The 15,350-nt window shown below is 49.0% G+C and overlaps 1 protein-coding gene across 1 annotated transcript in view; it reads right to left on the bottom strand.

The window, feature by feature from the left end:
* CUNH10orf95 (chromosome unknown C10orf95 homolog) overlaps positions 1-523 on the bottom strand; it is a 1,315-nt gene extending 792 nt beyond the window's left edge. Inside the window, exon 1 of the mRNA XM_030886018.1 lies at positions 5-523. Coding sequence (XP_030741878.1) covers positions 5-523 — 519 coding nt within the window. The remainder of the gene's footprint in view (positions 1-4) is intronic.
* Positions 524-15,350: the final 14,827 nt, after the last annotated feature.

The raw sequence follows: 15,350 nt of genomic DNA, 5'->3' as shown, positions 1-15,350 counted from the left end.
GCACGCGCGGCGCGGCCTGCAGCAGGAACTCGCCGCCGCGGTAGGTGATGCGCACGTCGGTGCGCGGGTACGTGCCGTACGCGCGCCGCAGCTCCCGGCGCACGTAGTCGGGCAGCGGGTGGCGCGGGTCCAGCGCGCGCTCCACGCGGCCCCAGCGCAGCTCCGCCTGCAGGCTGTCGCCCTCCGGCCACGGCGCCGAGCCCTCGCCCTCCCTCGCCGCGGGGGGCGGTGGCCCGGGCCCCGCGTAGCCGGTCGCGGGGAATAGCGGGCTCGGAGCCATGGCGTAGGCCGGTGGGAAAGCCCAGTAGGGCGACGCGACGGGCAGGGGCGCGCTGGGGCCATAGAAACAGTGGTACTCCCGCGGAGTCGCCCATTCGCCCGCGCTCAGGCCGGGGGGTCTGCTGCAGAAGTTGTGGGCCTGGATCGGGGGCAGCAGCAGAGGGCTGGGCAGGTAGGTGTAGGCAAGGGGCTGCAGAGAAGGCCAGAGGCCCTCCTCGGGCAGCAAGCAGCTATAGGAATACATGGCCCGAACTTACGGCGCAGGGCATTTTGTTTGGTGAGGCTTCGTCCTGATCCTGGTCTAGAGCTGCGGGGAGTGGCACAGTCCTTGCTCTTCACCCCCTGTTCCCCACACCCCATCACCACCACCCCTGGTTGATAGTAGGGGCCCATCCCTACTGCATGGCCTTTAGGGACGCTCCTAAATTAGGCCTTAACTCTTATACTAGCTGGGCCCAGTCCCATGCTCCCGGGAAGTAATAAGGGCGAAGGACCTAATATGCTCGTCCCAGGTCGCTCTCCACTTACTGGTCTCCTTCAGCCTGAGGAGCTGGTCCTCAGCATTGGGGACAGCCAGAGGATTCCAGAACTGGGTTGCTCTCAGCTACTAGTTAGTTGAACTGTCCCCCTCCATGCCAGGCTGCAGCCACACCTCACTGTTACTAGGCAAAGGGAAACACATTGAGTTGGCCAGGGGCCAGCCAGCCTGTGTCGACCTGGATGAACCTGCCAATCACACCAGCGCCACCCTAAAGGTTGAGGTCTGGACATGTCAGAGCATACATGTCCTAACTCCCCTTCCAGCCAAGCTGCTCCTCACCACCACCCCCTCCCAGTCCCTGTAGATGGGAACTTGATCCTAACATTGGAGTGCAGCCTACACACCAGGCACAGAATCAGGTGGTTTATGAGTATCTTAACTGCAGTGTCACATCAACCTAGGAAGAAAGTACTCATGGTATCTCCTCTTTACCTACCTACCCAGGTGGTGCCAGGGGCAAGTTCTTGGCTGCTAACCAAAAGACTGGTGGTTCAAACCCACCTGTTACACAGGAGAAAATAGTGTCTGTCCGCTTCCCTGAAGCTCTACAGCCTGAGAAACACAATGGGAAAGTTCTACTCAGTCCTGTAGGGTCACTATGATTTGGAATTCACTCCAGGACAGCGGGTTTGGGGTTTTGGAAGCTGCTTGCCTCAGAGTTGGTCCACAATGGTGTTTTGTGCCATCGAGTTTTGAAGTGTTGTGACCCTATCAACTCACTGTCGTGGAGTCCACTCAAACTCAGCATCTAGTAGAACTGCCCCTTGGGTTTCTGAGAACCTTAAAATCTTGGCCAGAGCAGACAGCCTCATTTTTCTCCCTCAGAGCAGCTGGTGGGTTTGAACTACTGACCTCATGGTTAAGCAGCACAGTTTGTAGCCCACTACGTTACCGGGGCTCCTCAATGACCTTTTAGGACAGAGTACAACTGTCCCATAGAGTGTCCTAGGGTGGAATCTTCATGGGAACAGATGGCCAGGTAGTTTCACCCATGGAGCAGCAGCTGGTGGGTTTAGACTGATGATGATATTTTGGTTAGCAGCTGAGCACTCAACCACTGTGCCATTAGGGCTCTTTGGAACCCGTTAGACGTATTCAATGATTCGGGCTCAAGTAGGTTAAGCAGTGTGCCCAAACTCGCACAGCTAGTTGTAAGGGTGAAAACCGAACCCTGTCTTGGACGGCTCATGCTGACAGTGTTAGACTTACTGCCAACCCACCTGGGGTTCTTTCAGACTTTCTCACAGTCCTTCACCCCACAATGTGATGGGGGCCAGTTCTTTTTTTTTTTTTTAAATCATTTTATTAGGGCTCATACAACTCTTATCACAATCCATACACACGTCAATTGTGTAAAGCGCATTTGCACATTCATTGCCCTCATCATTCTCAAAACATTTTCTCTCCACTTAAGCCCCCGGCATTAGGTCCTCATTTTCCCCCTCCCTCATGAGCCCTTGATAGTTTATAAATTGTTATTTTGTCATATCTTGCGAGGGCTAGTTCTTAATAGGCATGTGAAGTAAGTGGTAATGCCATCCTCATTTCATAGATAAGGAGCCACAGGGTCAGCGAGCTTAGTCCACTTTCCTTGGATATCACAGAAGTGGGACGGTGGGATTTGAACCCAGTCCAACTGATGCCACAGAATTCCTGCCAAGAAGTCACTCTGGAGAAGTGAAAAAGATTGCATCAACAACATGGGGTAAGGATTGGTTAGTGTCCCCTGCCTGAGCACCAGTCTCCTCTGGCTGAAACCCACCTTTGGGGTGGCTGGTAGTTGCTGAATGACTAAAACGGATCTCCTCACCCAGCTGTCTAAAGGCTTTCTCTCCCTTGCCCCGTCCCCTGTTGAGTCAAGCAGCTTCCTCAGCCTCACCTTCTCCTGGACTCCCGGTATCCCAGACAGCCCAGCTCCCCTTCGGCACCTTCTCCACTCATCTCGGTGATGTCGGGTTGCTTTGCGCCTGACCGAATGCTCCCAAGTCTAATGTGGACCAGTGGCTTAGAAAGGGCATCTCCATGAACTGGGCTCTGGGCTCAGCCGGGGCTTCATGTAGAATCTGCCAAACACCCTCTACCTGGTAGCTCCAGTTCCAAGGAGGAAGCCTCTCCCCCCACCCACTCTAAGGGCTGGGTCCAACCACTGGAAGACGCCTCCTGTGGCAAGCAGAATAATGCCCCCGGGATGCTCGGGTCCTTATCCCCAGTGAATGTACTATGTTCCATGGTGAGGGAGGGCTGCATTTGAAAACAGAATTGTTATTAATTAGCTTGCTTAAAATGAGATTATTTGAATGGGAGACCTTAAACCAAAGGTCTACATTGTGGAAGAGGAGGCAGAAGAGTCAAGTCGTTTGATGTGAAAAAGATTTGACCAATGATTGCTGTCTTTGAAAATGGAAGGACACCATGGATGTGGAAAAGAGTGGACCAATGATTGCCGTCTTTGAAAATGGAAGGACACCATGGATGTGGAAAAGAGTGGACCAATGATTGCCGTCTTTGAAAATGGAAGGACACCATGGGTGAAGAATGTGGAGTCTCGAGGAGAAGAGGAAAATGGCTGGGAAACAATTCGTGCAAAGCCAAGCCTCCAGACCCAGAGCCCAGGACGAGATGGGGCTAGGCTCCCACTGTGGATGGCTCAGAAAGGGGTCACACTAGTAAAGGGTCTAGCAGTACCACTACGGTTCTCAGCCATAGCCAGTGTCTCTAACCCCATGGAGCCTAACGTGACACCTCGCCTTCTGGAGACGTCTTCCAGAAGCCTGTCCCGAAGTTTATTAACACGGGATTCTTTTGTTCTCGCTCTCCCTGACTTTCTTCACCTTCTCAGGTGGCCGCATGTCTGTCCCTCTGTCTCTTCCTGTCTCTAGCTCTCCCTTGTTCAGCTATTCACTTTGTACTCTGTCTTCCAATCTCCCCTCACCCTGCCCCCTTTACTCTCGTTCCATTTTAAACACCCGGGCAGGTCATTAACTTTAATAAGACCCGTGAATTAAAACCCACGAGCTGGGTCCGCTTTCCTTTTATTCCCGTTTTAACAAATAGGAGATGCTGGATAGAGAGAAAAAGGTGGCCCAAAACTCAACATCAGAAAAGACTAAGCTTACTTGTTCTGCTGGACACTGGCGGAACCACCGAGGCTCTGACCCTCAGCTGCCCTTGAAGGCTAGAACCTCAACTTTCAGCTGAACCACATTGGGGGCCAGTGAGGTGAATGATAACACCTGAGAGGCGTCCATTCCCTAGGACAATTAACCTTGCAAGGTCTGAAAGGCAGGGTTTTCCCGGGCTCAGCTGTTGGGAAGGGCTAGGAACCGGTAAACACCATGAGGAAGCTTCAGGAGAGCTTGTGGAGATTCAAGTCACAGAACAAACTGTGCATGAATTGCCTGATAAACGTTCATCCAAATCACAAAAATAATTTTTTTTTTAAAGCAAGGAAATGGATTCTCCACTAGAGCCTGCAGAAAGGAACTTGGAAAAGAAAAACAACAAACAAAAGAAAGGAACTTGGCCTTCACTAACACCTGGATTTTAGCCATTGAGATAGGTGCACTTTGGACTTTGGACTCCGGAGCTGTAAAATAAGGCATTGGATTGTTTGAAGCCACTCTTGTTAATGCAGAAATAGGGAATTAATGCTACCTACCCCATCTGATATACAGCTTCACTCTTCCCCTTCTTTCTGTCCCAGCATGAGGAGGCTGAAGCAGATTTGTGAATTGACCTCACCCCTGCCTGGAGCTTAATTTTGGACCCCAAAGGACTAACTAGTTTCTCCACCTGCTCCCCCTGGGGAAAATGGTGACACCTGGGTAGGAGGGGTGGGGAGAGTTGAAAGGGAAGCTCAGGTCCATGCCGGAAGGTTGAAGAGCCCGCGCTTGAATTTCGTTAGGCATTTGGTCCTTGGTGCTTGTTTGTTGAGGGCCCCTGATTCTCAGCACAAAATGAGAACCTGAGGATCAGTAGTGAGTTTTTTCCTGTCTCTAAAAACAACAGCCCACAGTGGTGGTTTTTATTATATTGGCTCCTGCAGGACACATTGTCAGAAAAGTGGTTCTGGGCAAGTTAATGTCCGTCCACCCTTATGTGTGTCTGACTAGGGCCTCAATCAGTCAGCCCTTCGAATTCACCAAGACATAGTGATCGGTTGGGGGTTGCCATGTGAACTGGCTTGGGACCAATGGGAGCCAGGCCCAGATCTTTCCTCTCCTGTTGGATGGAGAGCCTTGCTCTATTTCGGCCAGATGGAAACCAGAAGATGCAGCCTGGATTGTGAGGGGAGGCCCTGCTTGCAGGAGGAGCCAGAGAGGAAGCGGCCGAGGGCCAGGGAGTGAGGTGGGATCCTCAGGACCTGGCTTCAGTCCTGGAGGTTGAAAGACACGACACAGGCGGTGCGATGCCTTTTGGTTTTGCTTTTTTCTTAAATCAGGCTTTTCCCCTTTATTGAGAACCTAAAGACTTGAGTCTGTCAAATAAAACCAGTTTCTGGGGGAAAATCAAAACCCACAACAGGGAGAAAAAAGAAAACTAAACATTGCCTGGGAGGCAGCAGAATCCAGGACATATATCCATGTCATCAAGGACTTCTGAAACATTTCACAATTGGCCTTCTGATACAAAAGACGTCTGAAGCTGTGGGGTGTGGTTCCGTGGGGCAAGTTAGGGAGTCTTCACACTTGGCCTGAAATCCAGGAGGAGTTCTGTGGCTAGCAGCAGCAGCGGTGCCCACCTTCCTGGCAGCTGCTTTCTTGGTGAATGTGATGAGCTTCACCCCCCTCGGAGCCGAGAGAGCTGAAGGACTCGGGCCTGTGCAGCCGCTCGGCCTGGTCGTCTTCCCAGGTAGGTTTGCGCGCAGTGTTTGGATGAGTTGGGACCAAGGTGGTCCCAGCGTCAGCTTCGACTGGAGTGCTGCGGCCACGTGGAGCTCTCTTGCTTGTGGACTGCGGGCTGTGGGCTGTGCCGAGGCTGTTCACCCTAAGATGAGGGTTGCAGACGCTGGTGGCATATGCACAGGGTACCGCAGTCTGAGGCGCTAACTGCTACGTGGCTGTGGGAATACCTCCAGACTGGCAGCTGGCAGCCCTTGTTGGGTGTCACCAACTCCACCAGAGCCCATAGCCCAGCGGTCTAGGCACTCCAACCCAAGTCTCTGAGGGGCAACAGGGAGGCCACAAGCGGGCCAAACCTGACCAGCTGAAGTTAGATGGTGAAGGCTCAGATGGGTATCTAGCACTTGACGTTTCTTGGACGTCTGAAGCCAGGAGACGTTGCTGCAGCGTGGACTGAGCTCTGTGTGTACTGGTGGGTTAGGTGTGCGATATGAAAGCCTGGGGCACAGAGGAGCATCAGCGGTAGGTGGAAATGGATTTCAGATGGCCTTGGCCTGTTAACATCCAGCGGTTGGGCAGGTGAGCCTTTCACCCGTCCTCTGGGCCAGGACGACAGCCAGGGCTTGGAAAGCACACTGTTAGCCACTCATCTTCGCGATGCTTTAGTTGCCTATTCCCGAGATAAGAAGCAAAGCCAGCCCCTTGGCTTCTCCCACCCCTCAGCACCACCGATGGACTCAAGAGGGGAAAACTCATTCCTTAGCTTCATCGATGGTGTCATCCGAGTGCTTCTTTCAGAAGACAAAGATGCATCTCCCTTCATTTTGGTCTTCGAGTCAGTACTGGCTCATCGTGGGCCGGCAGCAGGGCAGAACTGCCCCGTGGAGTTTCCGAGACTGTTTGCATGAGTAGAAAGTCCATGTTTCTCCCGTGGAGTGACTGAGGGGCTTGACCTTGCGATGTTATGTGGACTAATTCTCCAGTTTCAGCTGCTCCGGTTTCCATTTTAACCCAGCCAGCCGTTCAACTTTTTTCTGTGTGTGGCCCGCGAGGGTGACTTCCCCACCGACTTCTTTTCCATTTCTCTCCTCCACAGCCTTCTTGGCATCTTCATTTTGTAACTCAAAGTCAAGGCCTTTGGAGTTCCTGCTGGGATTACAAGGAAGCGGTTAAAAAAAAAAACACTTTGAAGATTTATAGATCAATCCTCATTTTCCTAATTCAACAACTTACCAAGCCTCCTAGTGGCTTGCCTTGTTTGCTGAAAGAGGGAGATTTTTTTCTAAAAAGGTGCACATTATCTTCCCCTTCACCCAAGTCAACAACTCTCTGTCCTTTTCCAGGGTCAGCCAACTGTGGCTCCAGAGCTGTTTGCAGCTCTCTGGGTACATGCACATGGCTCTGAAGTAAATTGAAAACACAGTAAAGGCTATTCAGATAGTGGTGACTCCATTTGTTTGTAAAAAATGTGTCTATGGCTCTAGAGGAATTTAAACGTTGTGAGAGACTGGATTGGCTCTTCCGTCTCAAAAATTTGTCAACCCTGCTTTGGCCAAGGATGATGACGTCCCCTCCCCTCCTGATAACCATCAAAGTCTGTTTCTTTTTCTATGAAAACCTTTTCCTGATTATTTGACAGTAGTGGTCTCAGTAAGCTCTGTCCTTTCGTGATCGACTAATTCCATGCTTCATAACATCCTCTGATTCCATCTATGTCGAGGCATTTTCACAGGACCATCACTTTTTAATGCTTGAGTTCTAGGGCTTCTCTTACTGGATACTTCCCATTGTTTTTGATCAGGGAGCCTTGTAATCATATCTGTGCTTGTGGATGCTCACGTAAGAGCAAAATGAAAGGCAGGTTGGAGAGAGAAGCCAGAAGCCAGTCATGGAGGAGGCCCTCGCATTAGCTCAGCAAAACGGATCACCAAACAGGATTGCAGATGGAAAGGGCAGGAAGTAAGATTCACTTGGCTTGATCTCATTAGACTGTGTAGGTAGGTGGCAATAGGATTGGAGGTCATCATGGGCATGTTGCTGGGTGGAGGTCAAGATAACCTTGTAGAGGTCTGTGGGATGGTGCATTCAGATAGGACATCCTAGGAGCTGTGCAGCCCCTGGTTTAACTGCAGGCTGGAGAATGGAGTTGTGCAGGTAGTCATGAAGCAAAAGGCAGTAGTTAACATAGAAGCCTGGCAGAATGAACCGAGCCCTGCCTCAAAGGTGCCTGCACCCTGGGACTGAGGGTAGTGGTCTTGTTTTTGAAGTCACCCTTAACCCATGTCGTCGATGGTCTGGCATGAAGGAGTGTGAATGGACCAATGAAGATGGAACCTTGCAGGGACCAGCCCTTTAGAAAGCACCGAAGGAAGTGTTCGGTGAAGGGGCCTGAGGAAGTCCGAGAGGCAGGAGGTGAGCTTGATGGAACATAGATCAGAAAGGGAGAAAGCCAAAGGATGACAAAAGTTCAAGGAGAATGTGTGTTCCTTCCCATTTAACCCAAGGAATCAAGCAGGTGGTAGGGCAGCCCACGGAACTGCCCAGTTAACCTGGTGCTTGGCAACCAGCCCAAGAAACTGGAGACCATCCGCAAGATCAGGCCCTGGGGCTAACATAAAAGGCAACAGGTTCTATGGTTTATAAAACCAGAGAGGTGTGGGGCCTCAGAAACACCATCAGGGTGTAACCATGGGCACGAAGAGCAACACAAAGAGCCTGAAGCCTTTCCTGTTGGGCCACATTCAGTTTGGTCACTTGATCGCCTTCCTCCATCTCCATGGACCGCTCTGGACATCTGGGCAGGCTCAAGAAGGACTCAGGGTTTGCTTTGAAACAAAGGCACACTGGCCAGAGAGGGAAAGGCAGGTCGACTCTAGCAAATTTATGGAGGGCCTAGTGAGGCAGACTTCAATATACAGTGAACCCTCATTTATCGCGGTTAATCGGTTCTAGACCCTACCATGATAAATGAAATTCTGCGAAGTAGGATTCCTTATTTGTAAATCAAATATTTTCGTAGTTAGAGCATAGAGGACATGAAAAAACACCCTTTAGTCACCATTACACTTGTATTACCCAATTTATTAAACGAAAAAGGGAAAATACAGTAAAACATTTTGGATGTTACAATGATCATTTATTATTTATTATATTATTTATGGCATCTAGTTTACAGTATTACATATTTCACATACAGTATTATTATACATAGTTCTTACAAATACTGTAATCAATAGCCTATGAAATGACTTAAGGGATGTACTCTACAGGTGGGTCGCCGTCTTTTTCCTCTGAAGGAGCGGGTGTAGGCAGTGGGTGCTGTTACGCAAAAACCGCGATAGAGTGAAGCCACGGAAGTCGAAGCGCGAAGTGGCGAGGGTTCACTGTAGTCCACACTGCCTTCCAGCGAGGGACGGCTTCCTGGGGCAGGAAAGGTTTCAGCAGCCACTTTGAGTCTAGCCGAGAGATGGCACGATGTGTGTGTGGCTTGGCAGCCTAGGTGGTCAGAAGAGGGCCTGGGAAGGAGAGACTGGAGGGAGGGCATTGAGTCCTGCTGCTGGGGCAGGGGGTTCTGCCTTCGTCAGGAAAGCACCATGAGGGCAAGTGTGGGGCGAGGAGAGTCCCCCACAAATCATCACAGGTCCGGTAGGCGCAATTGTACAGCGATAATAAGTAAAGATCATACTAAAGTCATAGAGAGCATGAGAGGTAGAGGAGAGATTGGAATAATGGAGTCAGACACAATTCATGGTAGCATGCTCACCTCAGCCCCACTAGGTGGTCCTCGTGGGGGGAGCCTGACCACAAGAGCAGGAGAACCCCAACTTTATTGCTAACCAAGGGTTATAGCTCATTAGGGGGACATGATTACAGGTAACCACACGTCAGAGGAAGGGGCAGTACAATAGGCATACACATTGTAGGAAGGGGATGTATAATAGGCATAAGTGTGACAGGAAGGGGATGAGCTAGGGGTGTGCCCATAGGAATGGGAAGGTCTAGGGGTATACATGTGACAAGATGGGCGGACCCTAGATTCATGATGGCGGCCTAACCTTGGTCATCCTTGGGCGGGTTTGACCTCTCTCGCATCTCCTACAAGGAAACAGACAACTACTATCCTTATCAGAAGGGAGTGGGCCCTACTTGTGGATAAACAGTGGTGACTGCTTGCTCTAGATGGTTACTTCTGATGACCTCGAAGTGTATAGTCATTCACAAGCAGCTACGTTTGGCATATATTTGGGGGAGACAACTTGGGAGAAATCCTTCTGGTTCCCATAGGCAAGGCACAGGGCAAGGGAGAAATGGGCACCTTCCGTCTTCTCTAGCTAGTGGCACTGTAATAACAGCTCAAGGAGTGCTTTCAACTGACGTTTCTCAGGTTTACGAGCTAGAAGTCAGGATTCAGGTTTTCTCTGTCAGCTGGAGGGGTGGGGTGGGGGGGGCTTGCCTCGTCAGCCTCTGGTTCCTGGGAGATAGCCCTGTGGCTTGGACTCCCCATTTCCGTTTCCTCAACTTCTTTATTTTGTAGGATAGGGGTGTCAAACTGGCGGCCCCAAGGTAATTTTTTGTGGCCTATGATGCCCTGAAATAAAATGTAACGGAATTGTGTGTACGGTATCGCCTTAATCTCCTGTAAGCACTATTTTCTTCATTACAATTTTTTCTATTTTCATTTTATTTCAGAGCATCGTGGGCCACAAAAAAAATTACCTCGGGGGCCACATGTGGCCCATAGGCCGCCAGTTCAACACCCCTGTTGTAAGAGATTGACTGAAAACATACCCTATCCTGCTACTGTCATTAACGTAACACAGACAATCCATTCCCAAATGGGGTGATGATAACTGGAGGTGGGGTGAGGGGGGTTCCCAACACTCAAATGGGTCCTTAGGAGCAACTTTGCGATTGTGGAAAATATGAAAGACAGACAGCAGGGCCCCGGAGCAACTCCTCCCATGTCAGGACTGAGAGAATGAATGTAATTTCCAATGGATATAGTATGTAATGGGGCTTACAGACCTTTCATAAGGCATGCATGTCATACAGTGAGCCTATTACAAAGTCCGTGGGTGATATCATACACAGCTAATAGTAGATGAGCAATGAGGGAGTCATGGTCTTGACCTAGTGCTAGTTGACCTCGACCCCCCCCCACAAGCCCTCCCCAGGGGCGTGCTGTACTTTTGGTCAGTTGGCTATAGAACCTGATTGCTTTTATCTACAGGAAACCTTCAGGCATGGTGAAGTAGCCGGACACAGGAATGATTCATCTTGGACGGTAGCTCCTGTATGACATTTCCTTTATGGGGGCCTATTGGAGGGACGGTGTTCAGTCTGGAGAATGTATTAAGACTCATTTGTATCTCCTAACCGTGAGGGTCTTCCCCCACCAGACTCGGCTTTCCAGACCCCTAATGATGAGCATGGAGGATTTAGCTGCATTGCGTTCCCATTCAGTACCTCCGTGGACCACAACCCTCCCTTGTGTATTACATGTTACATTCGAAAGGGCCGCTTAAGCGGTCTGACTTCCCTCCACGTGCTGGAGCTTTCTGGAGATGTGGCGAGCAGTTACAAAGACCGAAATAGTGACGAAAACAGTTACTCCAGAGCCAAGGCTGTGCGATAAGCCATCTACCAATTGTTTGATCGCGTCTGTGTTAGGGTTTTTTTTTTAATCCTTTTATTGGGGGACTCTTACAGCTCTTATAACGATCCATACATCAATTGTATCAAACTCAGTTGTACATACGTTGCCATCATTTTCCAAACGTTTTCTTTGAACATTCTAGAGGGTTTCCCATTTCTCCCCCTTCTCCCTGGCCCCCTCCCCTCCCCCTCATGGTAGCCCTACTCCTCTCCCTGTTCCTGAGGGAGTTATCTGTCCTGGAGCCCACGTGGAGAGCTCTTATCTGTACCAGTGTACATGTTCTGTTCTAGCAGGATTTTTAAGGTACAACTGTGGTCATGATTTGGGGGGCAGGCGCAAGAGGAAGCATTCAAGAACTAGAGGAATGGTGTGTCTTCCATGGGTGCTATGCTGCACCCCAGCTGACTCATTTCTTCTCTGTGAGGGAATGTCCAATTGTTCAGACATCGGTGCTATGCTGCACCCCAGCTGACTCATTTCTTCTCTGTGAGGGAATGTCCAATTGTTCAGACATCGGTGCTATGCTGCACCCCAGCTGACTCATTTCTTCTCTGTGAGGGAATGTCCAATTGTTCAGACATCGGTGCTGTGCTGCACCCCAGCTGACTCATTTCTTCTCTGTGAGGGAATGTCCAATTGTTCAGACATCGGTGCTGTGTTGCACCCTGGCTGACTCATTTCTTCCTTGTAACCCTTCTGTGAAGGAATGTCCAATTGTCTACAGATGGACTTTGGGTGTGCTCTCCGACCCCCATCATTTGCCTCAATTTATTGAAGATCTCCTCCGTTAGCTGTTTTTTATCTATGAGATGTTTCCCTTAAATCCCTGCAAATGGTTTCTAAGTAAAGATCAATCATATAATGTTTCATTATACGGATAAGGTGTTACACCGAATTTGGACTATTCCAATCACCTGTCAGCATCAATTGCTGCTGCAAGTCCGTAACCTGCAAACAGCCTGTTGGAGCTCAGCTGTCCTCGCGTCCATTTCCCATGCACCTTTGTGTGGCCCAGAGTGGGTGAGAGCCTGCGCACACTGTTCAGCTTTGATCGGGTTCTGGCGACAGAAGCTGTGCTCGAAAACAGTCATCGGTCTTAGAAAGGCAACAATTGCTTTTCTCACGATCATCGATGTCCTCGCGGAGGCCGGGTCTCTGGGGCATCTTTCTGTCCCCTTCTGTCAGGACATCCATCTGTGTTGGTGTTGTTAACTCTTTCTTCCAGGGCTCCCACTGAAGGGAACTTCATTTGCTGCGTTCTCTCACCTGAAAAGACAAACCAATAGCCCCCCCCTTTAGGCGGTTAGAACCTGGGGATGGAATTCTTCTTAAGAGAATGTTGAAAGTTCTTCTTTTCCTTGGCTCCCTTTGCTGGAGCGGTCCCTCTGTCATCTCCTTACCCTGTAGAAACAAACGGCCCCTTCCTTTGGGCTGTTGGCAAACCCCGTTCCCACACGTGAGTTTCGTCTTTCCACCCAATCTTTTCATGGTCAGTTTTCTCTCTAAGGATGGGAAAGTATCTTTTCCCTCTAGATATTTTGAAAGTTTAGTTAGAAGGAAAAATTGGGGGGGGGGGTTTAATAAAACTGAATGAAATTTGTTCTGTATAGTATTTTCTCTAGACTTCATTTCATCTCCCACTTCTGTTTTGGCCATTGAGATTTTAAAATGATGTCAGTAATTGTCCACAGTTTGTTTGATGTCAAACCAGTTGAATTGCGTAGACAGTTTACATCGGTGTGCAAACTCTGAAGCTCTGCTCTTGGGGAAGGTACATGTCAGTCAGTCCATGAAAAGCTGACACCAAATGGCATTGTTCAACCTTCATGACACACAGGATAAACCCAAGGATGCAGGGTCTTTTTAGTATGGCTATTTTTTTAAAATTTATGTACGCGATCCCTTTCTCGTACACTTATAAGCGTGATTCAGACCTCATTAAACCTCACTGCCCTTTAGGCTCTGTCCTTTGTGGGACTTTTCCACTTTGCCATACTTTTTTTCTGGCTAACTTCTTCATAATTTTGGTCAATAGCTTCAGTAACAATTTGAGCACCTTGAGGATTTAGGTTAGATTTTTCTAACAGTCCTACTGTTCCCTCTGGTAGGGGTCCCCAGACTCCAGTCTCAGTGGTTGCTGGGGTTCCCCTGGGACCAGCTGAACTTCTTGGCTGAGGCGGCCTGGGAGAGGGAGCGAAAGCGCAGGGTTAGGATTTACAACCTGTAATTTTGGGGACACAATCTAATTCCTTCTAGATGTGAGGGCTTGTGGGGCATAGGTCATGAGAAGAGGACCTGCCTGGGAGGGAGAGATGGGAGTGATGGAAGGAGGGAGTTACACTTTTGCAGAGTTGGGTGCTGGTGGCTCCTCAGAATTGGCTAGAAGCCCTGGACACTGGGGTTCCTCTGTTGGCCCATTTGCTGTGGATGGGTCCTTTGCCTTTTACAGTGAAGGCTCTGGAGGGAGGACTAGCAGGGGGCTTATGATGACAATCAGCAAGAGCATAAGGGGTCAACAGCTCACCAAGTTCTTGTCCCCACTTCCCAGTGAAGGCCTCCCAAAGCCCCAGGCCCACAAAAGGCTAAAAAAAGATGCGATGGAGCTAGAAGATTGAGTCCCAGACCCCCCAGAAGACAGAGGTCATATTCCTTACCCTCTATCTCAGGGTCGGGAAACTGAGGCAATTCGGGGTGTGGACCTACCTAGAAAATCTACCCAGGGGGGCAGGTTTACAGGTCAGTTGGGGGAGAGATGGAATATTGTGGAACATCCTCCAAAGTGGCGGCTAAGTAAAACAAACCGTTTGAGGGGTAGGGCAGGGGTAGGTGTGGCAGCCATGGAAGAGCATGGAGCCTGGGTTCCAGCATAAATAGATCTCTGTGTGAAAGTCATTGGATTTTCCTGAGCTCCAGCTTCCTCATTTGTAAAGTGGGAATAATATCACCTAACTCCAGGGATAATATGACAACTCACCAAATAATGCCCTTAGAGCAGTGGTTCTCAACCTGTGGGGCTCGACCCCTTTCGGGGTCAAATGACCCATTTACAGGGGTGGCCCAATTCTTAACAGTAGCAAAATGACAGTTATGAAGTAACAACGAAGATAATTTTATGGTTGGGGGTCACCACAACATGAGGAACTGTATGAAAGGGTTGAGGCATTAGGAAGGTTGAGAACCATTGCCTTAGAGCAGGGGTGTCAAACTGTCAGCACCTGAGGTCATTTTTTTGTGGCTCGTGATGCTCTGAAATAAAATGGAAATAGAAAAAATTGTTATGAGGAAAATAGCGCTTAGGAGAGATCGAGGCAATGCGGTACACACAATTCCCTCGTTAACCCTTTAACTACAGAAGACGAGCATACACGTGGCCCAGTGCCTTTCGTGGGGGCCTGTGGACGTGTGTAAATGCACTGACTCCATTCTAGCGATGTTTGGAAGTGATATGCCTGCCACTCTCAGTGTCATGTAATGTAAACAGGTCCCAATAGCGAAAAGGTTAAAAAGAGCACTCTGGGTTGTGCTGCTATGAATCATACCTAGCGGCAGCGCTAGTTAACATTTTTAGAGGGAAGCCATTACGATTGTGCATCACGTTTGTCAGCTGTCCAACATTTTGTGTTTTTCATTAGTTACTTTGTTATATTTTCCAGTCACAACATAAGAGATAATGAAAACTAGTAGGAGGAAAGCACTGGCAAGTTTCGGTTAAAAAAGAATAATTTTAGTTTTATAAATACATTAAATAAAATGTTTAAATAAAAGCAATTATATAGTTTTTTAATTATCCTATCCATATTCCTGAATCACTTCAAAATATAAATTTAACAAAATTTGTAAATATGATGTGGCCCCTCATGAATCTTGCCTATTGCACCAAATGGCCCATGTTTTATTATTATTTTTTATTTATTTATTTATTTTTTAATCATTCTATTAGGGGCTCATACAACTCTTATCACAATCCATACACACATCAATTGTGTAAAGCACATTTGTACATTCATTGCCCTCATCATTCTCAAAACATTTC

The sequence above is a fragment of the Echinops telfairi genome, unplaced genomic scaffold, assembly GCF_000313985.2.
Source record: "Echinops telfairi isolate 266 unplaced genomic scaffold, ASM31398v2 ScPeMD7_70;HRSCAF=299, whole genome shotgun sequence".
Classification (NCBI taxonomy): Eukaryota; Metazoa; Chordata; class Mammalia; order Afrosoricida; family Tenrecidae; genus Echinops; species Echinops telfairi.
Note: the sequence above shows the minus strand (reverse complement) of the source record. Positions and strands in the feature narration are given on the sequence as shown.